Source organism: Pangasianodon hypophthalmus, chromosome 13 (assembly GCF_027358585.1).
Source record: "Pangasianodon hypophthalmus isolate fPanHyp1 chromosome 13, fPanHyp1.pri, whole genome shotgun sequence".
Lineage (NCBI taxonomy): Eukaryota > Metazoa > Chordata > Actinopteri > Siluriformes > Pangasiidae > Pangasianodon > Pangasianodon hypophthalmus.
Genome location: NC_069722.1, coordinates 8,129,279 through 8,141,480, shown reverse-complemented (window position 1 = coordinate 8,141,480; position 12,202 = coordinate 8,129,279). Strand labels below are relative to the sequence as shown.

General features: G+C 38.1%; 1 protein-coding gene and 1 long non-coding RNA gene across 3 annotated transcripts in view; one reads left to right on the top strand and one right to left on the bottom strand.

Annotated features, from left to right (window-relative positions):
* Positions 1 to 2,125, top strand: part of rnd2 (Rho family GTPase 2) — a 24,807-nt gene extending 22,682 nt beyond the window's left edge. For both annotated transcript variants that reach the window (XM_053239414.1, XM_026916053.3), the window contains one exon: positions 1,626 to 2,125. In XM_053239414.1, the coding sequence (XP_053095389.1) occupies positions 1,626 to 1,892 (267 nt within the window). In that variant the 3' untranslated portion in view covers positions 1,893 to 2,125. The remainder of the gene's footprint in view (positions 1 to 1,625) is intronic.
* Positions 1 to 12,202, bottom strand: part of LOC117599010 (uncharacterized) — a 22,727-nt gene extending 10,525 nt beyond the window's left edge. The window contains exon 1 of the long non-coding RNA XR_004579452.2: positions 12,041 to 12,202. This is a non-coding gene — a long non-coding RNA (uncharacterized LOC117599010). The remainder of the gene's footprint in view (positions 1 to 12,040) is intronic.

Sequence of the window (12,202 nt, the reverse complement as noted above, 5' to 3'; positions counted from 1 at the left end):
TGGTCCGTGCTATAGCCACACCACACAAATGACACAAAATACCAGTTATGCATTAGCTGTCATATCCAGTTTGATCTACAAAATAGAGTAATTAACCATAACATATGTTATCAATTTTCTATTTCTATGATTTTTTTGCATCCCTAAGGAATAAGAAATCAGAGAGCTAAGCTCATAATTACAGGACAGGAGCGTGATTAAGGGAGGGAGGGAGGTACAGCAGTAGGTAGCTGGTGGGAAATGAAAGAGGAAAAAAAAAGCCAGGCAGCGTTTATTTTTATCTAGGCAGCATTTTTGTTATAACTGTCATTCATACTAGGAACTTGAGAGTGCAGTTCACAGATCGCTCCCACTTAAATGTAGACAGTAGCAGAGAGGACGAGGGAGAGAGGGAGAAGTGGAAAAAGGTTCCTGGGGAGAAGATAGGAATTATATGTTGTATAAATTATATCCTGATCAGGGTTGTGGTGGGTTCAAAGCGGAGGAATGGAAGCCAAGACATGTTTGGTCTTTCATTGGTGCTACAAGAGTAATGTAGTTAACAAGTCTGTCACTCCAAATCTTTTCTGTAAATAGTGGCTAATATCTGCGTCAAACCTCATCTCATTCTTTAGTAATGTCACATTAAACACAATATTACTGTAATCTATAAATATGGACAACTTCACCATGTAGCAGAATTCTCTGCTACATGGTGAAGTTGCTCTGTTTTTAGACAACCAGAATCACCTTTTTTCACTTGCTATCTTTCTGCCCCATCTCCCAGTGTGTTCAGGTCACGCCAGAATTATGGTAATTACAAGGAATGAAGGCTTGGAGATTCTACTCTGAGTAGTTCATATCCTTGGACTTGGAAATTAGTCGTTTCTATGGCAACATCTACAGTTGCTAAACTACACCACACTATTTATTATCTAATCAGTGATGGATAATTATGGGGAATGTTTCATAGGCACATATACAGTTAAATCCTGACAATTCACTCCTAACTGCATATAAATGTTGAAGCTCCTGCCATGTTTTTAATTTTTGTTGCTGCTTGTTTATAACTTTGCATCACACAGTTAAGTTTCCAAGTAAGTTTCAGAACATTTCCAACCAGTAAATATGAGTTCAGTAAAGACTTGAATGCATTTTACAAGCATTAAACTATTGCTTTAATTCTGTCAGGAAAGCCGGTTATGCGGATGATGATTATATAGCACTTTGGCATAATATTGTAAATTTATAAATATAGACATCTGCAAAATGATTTATCTGAAGGTGTATCTTAATGTAATTTAAAACAGGTATATTTGGATTTGGTTTGGTCATGGAAATCTTTTATGGAAAATATTTTAGGTGACATAGACCATTACTTCTTAGCTACATTATTCTTGGAGCTCTATTGGAAAGGCAAAGAAGCTTTCCAGAACATTGGACAATGGACTACGTTTATGTGAAAAATTCTGTACATTTAATTTTTTGTTCTCGTGGTGCCTTTCCAAAGCATATAGAGATTTCACACAGTTCTCAAAACAAAATGCAATGTAAGAAACCCAACACAAATGTAATATGGGATACAGATGGACACAAAAATGAAGCATCATTAATCACATCTCTCTCTCTCTCTCTCTCTTTTTCAGGGCAGTCTGCGGGCACGGGAGCTCGGCGCAGTGGCGTACGTCGAGTGTTCCTCACGTATGTGCGTAAACAGCGTGCGAGACGTCTTTCACGTCACCACTCTTGCCTCCGTCAGACGCCCCGTCCCCGGCCTCAAGCGAAGCTCCTCTCGCCGCACCCTCAAGCGCATATCCCATCAGCCCCTGCTGCCAATCAACTCCCGCACCACACCCCTCGAACCCTCCCCTACGCTCAGGAAGGACAGAGCCAAAAGCTGCAACATCATGTAGAAAAAAACGCAGCAAACACAGAAACAAATAAACACAGCTGTGTCCTGAGCTCATCCTTCTAAACTGGATTTCTCACAGCTGTGATCTGTTGTGAAATTACAATTCTATGCTTCTACGCTGTACAAATGTGCTAATGAGTGCCACAGAGGACTATTTATTGACCATGAAGTTGTTGTTGTTTATTATTTTGTCACTGAAAGTAAGCAAGAATACAGAGATTTTATGGGATTATATGTGTGAGCAGGTTTTTATTTCCATCCTTGATTTAAACTACTTGTATTTTATTTCAGTAGCACCCCTTTCAGATTTCACAATGTCATAAGCAGAGTTAATTCACGCAGGATTGAATCACTACAGTCCTCAGTAACTCTGTTATTCACCTCAGTAACTCTAATGGGAATTGGCTGTCACACGTGATAGCGCTTCACTCGTGCAGAATTATGCACTCCAGAAAACGACACTGGGTCAGAATGCCAAAAAGGTCATTTTATTTCTGCACTTGAAGCCACATGATGATGGACTTGAGGAGAACTGGCTGACAGAGTGAGATAGACGTGTAATCACAGAACTACTGATGCCTGGAGCAGCCCTGGAGCCTAATCATGCCATGAGATTAACTCACTGACTCGTTTGAGACTCTAAAATGGACAATGCAGGTGAAAGCTTTCAAGTTATAAGGCCACACAAGCGTTACAAGTGACATAGCCACCATGACTTTCTATTCATCCTGTCCTAAACCTCTCCATGTTTTTGCTTAAGGCATGTCAGAGCTCACACTAGTTGCATATTCCTGTCCATAATAAACTCTCGAGGGAGAGAAAAAGTCAAGAGAAAGTGATGCAGTTTCATTCTGTGCTCATGTACACGAATCACAAAGGCTGGTTATCGTCAACCGGGCAGCTGTTTCCACAGTAACTGCCTCCCGCCTGCGTTGTGATGTCACAGCGGAACTGAGCTGTTGCCGTGGTTTCCGGCTCCTCCACACAACATCTTGTTTAAGCTAATGAACAGCAATGCAGTAATGCGCACACACACGGTTCACTGCAGGTCAAAAGTATGACCGTTAACAGCGCTTTGCAATTATTTTACGCTTAACTCGTTGAGCCCTACGTTAAACCCTTGCAGAGTACATCATCACAAAATCAACAAGACCAAACACCTCCTGTCGGACAAAGGCCACACTGATTCACCCTCAGCAGAGCTCAGAAAATACACCTACTCTACTTTTTCACAATTCAGAACAGGATGCTCTGATTGGCTGCAGTCATCACTCTATACATCACAGATAAATGATGGAGGATGAAAAGTGATCTATGTGTGTAGCAGCTGGGAGAATGTTTCATATGCTCAAGTTGACTTTCTGTACACTGCAAAAATGACAGCTAGTGAAAATATCTTAAATATAGTCAAATTTATCTGATATTTCCTATTATAAGATTACAATAACATAAATATAACGATATTAAACCTATATCTAGTCATTTCTACTCATTTCCAGCTTTACTTTTTCTCATTCTATTGGCAGATAAGTTTTCTTCTTTTTAGAAATAAATGCTTAAAATGAACAAAATTATCTGCCAATAGAACAAGAAAGAAAAAAATTCTAGAAACAGGTTTAATAATCTTCTATTATATTTGGTTTATTGTAGTCTTATAATAGAAAATACAAGATCATTCTGACTACATTTAAGACATTTTCACTTGCTGTCATTTTTAGCAGTGTACTATATGTAATCTGAAATAAGCTTCTCTTGTGCATGTATCTCAATTAGAATTAAATTACATCTTGAGATAGCCTAGTTACTCCCAAAAGAGAAAAGGGAAAATTTCATTTAATGATTGCGTTCCCATTCCACTGAAAGACGCACCACTTACTTCTCCATTTATAACCAAAACTTTTTATAGAAAGACTTTACTGCCAATGGGAAATGAGTTACGACTTTGATTATCAGCATCATCCACATCAGTCTCTATCTCATCACCCGAGGTAAAAGTCACTCGCCACATTTAAACACAAGCATCATCGTCATCTCTTCACTCTCTGATCTCTGTTCACACTAGCCTTGGAAGGGAAATAATATCTGATTAGGTCTATTGTTTTTAATGCCTTTTTATTAAGGTATTTAAACATTTGAAAGTTTTGTCTGCTGTTTTGACAATGTGAAGATGCAAGTGTGCAGTGTTTGACAGCTGGTGATTGCTGATGGGTTAGGTTAGGTGTTTACATTTTAAAGCCATGTTCAGCATCAAGTGCTAAGTTCATGGCAAGGTTATAAATAATAAATGAATAAAAGTGTATAAATGAATATATGGGTATATATACGTAAGAACAGGCACACAAAAATAAACAGGCAAACAAATAACACAATTGAATAGAAGATATTTTAAAAAGTAAAACAATTTCAAAGTGTAAAATAGTTCACACTGAGCAACGTAACCATTTATATGGATCGTTTCAAATTAAATTTAATTAATTTTAATTTGAAAATTCTAAAATTCTTTCTGGAGTTACGTTGCCAAAAATCTCCTTAAAAGACCTTACTGAGTAATATCTTTGTGAGATGACATTAAAAGCAGAAAAGTTTACTAAAATGTGATTTGGGGTCAGAGGAGTTCTACATGACTGACACGATGGTGCCTCTTCACCCGTTAATAAAAAAATATGGGTTAGTCTCGAGTGACCTATGTGACATCTTGTGTACACAGTCTGATCCCAGCAAGTTTTAAAGAAAGGAGTCAATCTTCTGCCAATAACAGGACTGATTTCATGCAGTTTTTTATCCTCATTTTCATCCCATTTCACTTGCCACTTTCTTACAGTTTAGGAGTTCAAGATTGGTCTGAGGTCTGATGGTGGGATAGGGCACTCACTGATTCTCATTCCAAGAGCCTTTTTAGCAGCCGTGTCTGCCTGCTTATTGCCAGAGAGCCCACAATGGCCCAGTACCCAGCAAAAAACTGGGTAGTAGTTGTTCCGTTTCTGTAAAAGGTACACTTTGGATGAGATGCAGACTGGTGATTGCTGATTACCAACTAAATTGATTCCGCTTATGTTCATTTCCCGGCATGTAGCTTTCCAAAAAGTTGATCAAAGCATGACACTGATTGTGTGAGACTGCAACAATGACATTTACAGAGTCTTATAAGTTAAGATTTTCACACAGGATTGTGGTATGACATATCGTGAGCATCATTAATATATTTTTGCTTTGTCACTATGTACTAAGTCACATAAAGGTGATGATGATGTGTCAGCTTTCCAAGTGAGGTTAGTTGGATCTTCCTGTTTAGAACTCGCACACAAACACATGCAAATTCATTGTAATGTAGAAGCAGAGTAAATGTGTTAAAGATTTAATGAAGTTAAGAGTGTTTGAAATGTCACGTGAGTAACATCACTGCTGAAACCTTAAAATATGCTATGTTAAGGCAAGACACTACAGATATTCCTACAAATATTGTGTGTATAGGAACCTTTTCCTAAAAAATTTGCATTTGGATTTATCTAATTCAATCTGTATAAATCTGCATATTTTATAAAACCAAAAATGTAGCATTTGGATGATGTTAGAACTAAAATGTTTATTTCGCTGTGAATGCACCCTTCAGGGAAAGACGTTTACAGAGCAGTTTGTTGGAATTATTATTCATTATCATTTAATGAAGAAAAAACATGCACTGTCATAAAAAGAATTATGTCATATATAATAAATAATCTATCATAAATCCAACAATTATCAGCATTGTGAGGAATTCGTTTGTAGCAAGTTTGTAAATAGGGATAAGAATATACATGGAAAAATTTAGCAATGCTTAAACATTTTGAAATTTTACAGCCTTCTCCAAAGTTGCTTTCAAACTTTTAAATAATGTGGTGGTCATGAGTGGACAGTGAAATAAACATATTACTGCTGAGTTTTGACATTTTGTTACTGCAGTTTACGTGCAGACATATTAAAGATGCAATTTATCAAAAAATTTGAAAAACGACTGACGTGACCACAATCAATCTTCCTATACTGTCTTGCCATAAAGCTAAAAGAGAGCAAAAGCAAATGCAGAATGATTTAGTAGTTGCATTCCATGCAGCAGACATTTTGTCTTAATAAACACATTACCGTCCGTTATCTCTTGAAAAATTGTTACTGCACATGTGGCATGTGGTTTTGTGAAGGCAGGGGGTAGATGAGGTTGGCAGCATCAGCCATCAACCAACAGAGCATCACAGCTCACACTGAGAGTAAGAGGATTACTCTGTGTGTATGTGTGTGTCTCCATCCTGTGCCCTAAGCATACACATGAACACACACACACACACACACCTTATACCTCTTTTTTGGCTGCCAGTTAAACTCAAGGAGCCCATAAACCACACACTGATAAAGCAACATCCGCTCACACACAAACACACACACACACACACACACACCTTCCTCACCCACCTACCTGGAAAGAGTGTGTGACTTGTCTGGCACACACTTTTCACCTGCAGACAGATCACTGAACATACACTGATAAAAACAAAAACGTCACTCCTTTCACTTCCATCCAAATGTAAATGATGTGGATCCATTTACCACAAAAACCATGGCCACTATTTTATGTCACTGATTTTGTGCTTCTTGTCGTCTGTATGCAGTACACACCCAATGAGTGTTCATCTGTGGCAACATCAGTGACACTTGGGTCAAGTGCAAAGCTGACCTTCACTCTGGGTTCAGAATTAGAGTTGAGAAGGACTATTTGTGCTTCATAATTTATCGTTTAAAGTGTTTGTTTTTAGAACAAGCACATCAGTGGAGAAGTGCATGTTCTCCGGGTTTAAATCTCTCGTGTGTGCACTGGCTTTCTCGTTCACGGAAAATTAGAAATTGGTGTTGCCAAGGAAACTTTCAAGCGGTAGGTGAGTGCCTGTGTGTGTGTGTGTGTGTGTGTGTGTGTGTGTGCCCTGAAGCCGCAGAGTTCAGAAAAATGAGAGTGACTGAAAGCGATCAAGATCTTTCCTGACTCTATTTACATAAGCTGCTTTTTCACCATAATCAGGATAAGCTGAAACATTGCATATGTAAGTGGGAAAAGTGTTTTCCGCTAAATATGTTCCTCCCCACCTCATCACACTGAGAGATTACACACAAACAAGGTTATACACAGATCAGTATCATTTTTCACACAGTACTCTCTCTCAGACAGCAGCAGTAACCGAATGCTGCTCATTTTGTCTGGCGCCTGGGAGAAAGGTCACTAGGAGGTCAGCATACTCGGCAAGCTTTTATAGTAAAGCAGATGTGGGGAAAAAACTTTGCTTTATTGTAAGCTGTATTTCCACTCACTCTTTATTTCATTTTATTTTACTTTTTATGTCCAGAGTTATGCTTGCATTAATATTATAGAAATATTATAATAATTGATGCCCATTTGAATGGGAACTAGATAATGAACACATAACTTAGCTTATGTTGATTCTCTCCAGGATAACAAAAACCTGTGCATAAATTAACATTATTTAAAGTTTCGCAATACTAAATGTGGATAATTGTGAGATCATCAATGAATAGAGGTGTTGGTTACTGTGTTAACATTACATACACTGTATTATGTTAACCAATTATGTAAATTATGTTAGCTCTTAGCTATCAGATAATTAAGGTTAAATGTAGTTTAGACATGAAGGGGTGGTTAATGCAATGACCCACATGTAAACAGCCAATTATATGGTTTTTCACATATAATGCCATGTCAATTTTGGCCCAACTGGTCCATGTCTGAGATACAGTTTCATCAAGGTGGAGTTTAGTTGTATACTATGAGCCATTACTTAATGTTAATGGGTCATTACTGATTTGATATCATGCCTAATGGAACCATAAACAAATACTCCAGCATAGGACTGTAGTCAAGACTGCTATCAAATCCAAGACAAGATCATACAAGCCCAGGACTAACCAAGATCAACTCAAGACCAAGGTCAAGGTCAAGGTCAAGTCAAGCACAAGTCCAAATGAAAGCAAGACTGAAAACATCCAATCCTTTTCGAGGCCAAGCCTTTACTATAACTTGTTGGCTTTATTTATGTATTGCGCTAATGATTATGCTATGTTTTCTAGAAGAAGGAATTACTTTTTGTCAAACTTTGTGCGTGCAGAAAGCAATGACAACACAAACATCATTTTTACAAACTCTCAAAACAAAGACTAATGCCCAAAAGAATTCCAAGTGTAAATGCCAAGACAATACAAGTCAATACAGAAAATGTCTCGATACCGGATTCAGGTCCTAAAGCCCTACTCCAGCGATTCTGCAAGCTGTATTCTAACTATTGCATCTGTAGCATATGTGTGATTTCACATCTACAGTAATTTGACAAGCGCCCAATAAGTTCAGCATGTTTCCTATTTATTGCAGTATAAGAGTGAGACAGTAATGGGGGAAATTGTGAAAATGCAGTTATAATAGAGGTCTAAGGCAGGTGTTGAACTCCCTCAATAAACTGAGAGCTTGGAATTACACGTTTCTATCAGACTCAATCTGACTAAGTTAATGTTATAATTTTTTATTATTTTCATGCCACTCTAAGAAGTTTTACACCAAAATAATTTGGTTTACTTACACTTTCCTGAAGATTTTGTTTTCCATGCATCATTAGAAGGAAACTGAGGCACATCTGTTTACATGTCTATGTCTGCAATGCATAATCACAAATTCTACCCTCTGAAAGGTTGAATTACACAGAGTTAGTGCTTACAACTTCATTAACTGAACAATATATCAAAGCATTTTATGAAATTCAGTGTTTTTCTGAGGTGTTTACTGATGGAATTCAACAACTGCCCGTAGACATCCATTATAAGTGACTTTTGATGAAAAAAGGTTTGAATTCTTTTCTCAGTAAAGTGAAACATGTCAAAATTGTTTTTTCATGAAAATCGCACATAGACTCCAGAGGCAGTATAGGTAGAAAAACAGCAGGGTATAGCTTTCAGGCATATGAACTGTGACTGCAGTGACTTCAATGAAAAAAAAAAAAAAAAGAAAAACGTGTGCTTGCCGTTTCTGAGTCTCATCTCAGAACAGAGCATGTTTAGCATCTGTAGTTAACAAGTGTAGCACTCACACTCCAGCTAGTGTTGAAAGCAATCATCAGTTCATTTTCAGACTGCAGCGTGATAAGAGGCAGCACTGTGAAGCACAGTAGCATCTGTTACTAAGGCTGACACATAAAACACACATACGCAAATGTTTGGCTGCTGTACATAAGAGTATAAGACCAGGTGCTGTGTGAGCGGGTGTCTGGCAGAACATCCCGCTCCTTGTCCCTGTCCGTCACAGCTCATAGCCAATCAGCTGTCATGTGCCTGATGATTGACACAGCAGGAGTGCAGACACTGTCACAGATCAGCCAAGAACCTGCTGCTTTACAATATGGCTTTCTGCCCTTTGAAAACAAACAGAAATGCTCAGTCACAATATAGAACCACATATCTTGATTTCCTTATTAATTTCTTTGTCGGTGAATGTAGGCAAACTCACTTTCTCTCTCTCTCTCTCACAGCTGCCAGTCAGTCAGCAAATCTCAGAAGGCAACAAAGCACCAGGGAAATCAGTCAAAATTCACACCTATATTAAACACACATGCTGTCTCTTGCACAAGTGCACACAGACGGTAGTGTTGGCTCTAAATTCCCAGAGACGAGATGAGACAGATACACTAATGTCTATTGTACAGTATGCATCTGGTCTGGATTTCAGAATGGCAACTGCAACATTGCTTCGGTGGACAGCAGCTGTTCAAACATACATCCACACACACACACACACACACACACACACACACACACACACACACACACAAAATCAGAGTGCTGTATCTCCTCAAATGTCCCTAACTGATCTCCTGATATGATGCATTAACATTAAATAATTAACATATTAAAATATGAAAGATGGCAAAACACACACAGTCTTTAGCAGTTCAGTGTTTGTGGTGTTAGATTTTGGTTTTATCCCAGTGTTGCAGGACGTTTAATAGCCAGGATGTGAAAAGTGTAACCTCACAGTTGTTGATTGCTACAATTCACCCTTCTGGCTTAGGCTTTTCTTCACCATCTGAAACAAGTCAACATCTAACATTGAATCTCCCAGCCTGTCTTCTTCACACCAAAAAGCTTTGTTCTGTACCCAATATAACCTCTTGCCACCTGACCAATCAAGCAGAAACAGAGCAGAAGTTAGCTGAACACTCTGTTGTCTGTCTGTCTCCTGTTCTTGGCTGACAGCTGTGGAACCTGATGTAGATTTCTGCTGTTGTAGCTGTTGTAGCCTGCTGTTGTATCTGCTTCAAGATTGGATGTGTTTTGCATTTTAAGATGCTTTTCTGCTCACCACGTTTGCAAAGAGTGGTTGTTTGAGTTACTCTAGCCTTCCTGTCAGCTCAAACCAGTCTGGCTAATCCTTTGACCTCTCTCATCATCAAGGTGTTTCTGTCAACAGAACTGATGCTTACTAGGTGTTTTTTTTCCTTCTCACTATTCTGTGCAAACTCTAGAGAACATTGTGCATGGAACTCCCAGGAAATTAACAGTTTCTGAAATATTCAAACCAGCACGTCTGGCCCCAAAAACCATGCCAAAGTCATAGTCACTTAGATTCATACATTTTTTCCCCATTCTGAAGTTTGACGTGAACACTAATTGAAGCTCTTGATGCCACAAGATTGGCTGATTGGATAGAGTTAATCAATATGCGAACCAGAAAAATTAAGGCACAAGATAATGCTGTTGCAAGTGTGTCAGATATATACTTGATATTTCCATTACTGTTAGCACAGGAATGACCTCACAAAGTACAGTGTGATTATAAAAAGTTGTCAGTTTGAATAAACACATCAGTAGGTGAGGTTAGACAGTTGCTGTACTGTTGCTATGTCCAAACACATCAGATTTCATTTCCCTGAATGAGTTCTATAAAATTCTAATTCTCTTATAGAATTAACCTTGATATTTTAGTGGAAATAACCAACAGGAGCACAAACCAGCAACAAAAGCCAATTATGTATTCTGGTGTCATAATTCCTTGTCTATATAATCACATAAATTGGGCAAGGTTGTTATTTAATTGCCTTTGTTAGGCTTTCCATATATTCTGTTTATTGTATGATGTTTAGTGCATAATAATGTGTTTGATTAAGGGGCCATAATTAGGTCATTTGTTCTTATTTGTAAAACACCAAATAATCAGTTGTATTTTGTGCTTTTCTGAATATACAAAGTCACAAAGCAGCTTTACAGAAATCTGAATGTAGATTTATATTTAGATCCTTAATGAGCAAGAGTGTCAAGGAAAAACTCCCTAAAACAACATGAGGAAGATTCCTTGGAGGAAGCAGACTCAAAAGGGAACCCATCCTCTGTTGGATGACACCAGATAGTGGGATTCTAAATCATTACTTTGTGTACCCACAAACGAACACTATAAATTCAAACAGTACTACGTATGTTGAAAGGATTTTCAGTGTGAGCATCACAGTCTCTATGATTACAGAAGCAGTTGAAGTGAGATCCACTGAAGAAAGGTTGAGCATAAATCTTTAGGGTATCTTTGTGGGATCCACAGCAGCAGAGAGTGAGTCACAAGGTGTAAGAAATGGGACTGGACTTTTAAGACTTCATTCTGTGGAGCGGCACAATTGGTTACAAGGGCTTCTTGATTGGCAATAATGCAAATGCAATTTTGGACTAAAGAAGGTTTAAAAATACCACTGCAATTTCAAATCTCAACTCCTGCTGCATCAAAGTCAATGCAGGCATGTTAATGTTCTGACCACAAAAATAGCAACTGGATGAAAGAGGGGGAAAATTGGCTTGTGCCCATTCAAATTTGCAATATTTTGGTGTTATTCTGTGTAACACAGCTAATGTCCAATGCTTGTGACATGGACCAACATTCACAGACACTCACTTTAAAGCACCTTTGGGTTCATGTTGGGAGACATCCACATTGTGCACTCCATAAGACATAAACATGGATAGTTTTAATTGTCTCGTGTTGTGCAGGGTGGCCAAATGGATATATAGATAAGTTTAAGGTTCATTTCCATGTCTAACCTATGTATTTTTCTTTTAAAATAATCTTATATTTGTGTATTCACTGACCTGGATTATCCATGGCAGGAGCATGGGCAGGGGCTGTGGTGAGTCAAAGGACCTGAGCACTGGTGGCTCATGGGATATGTAGTCTCCAGTTCAAGACTGTATATTGTATTATTTAATAATTATTCCCTTCTTGGTCATCAAGGTTGAGTTATATACCTTAAT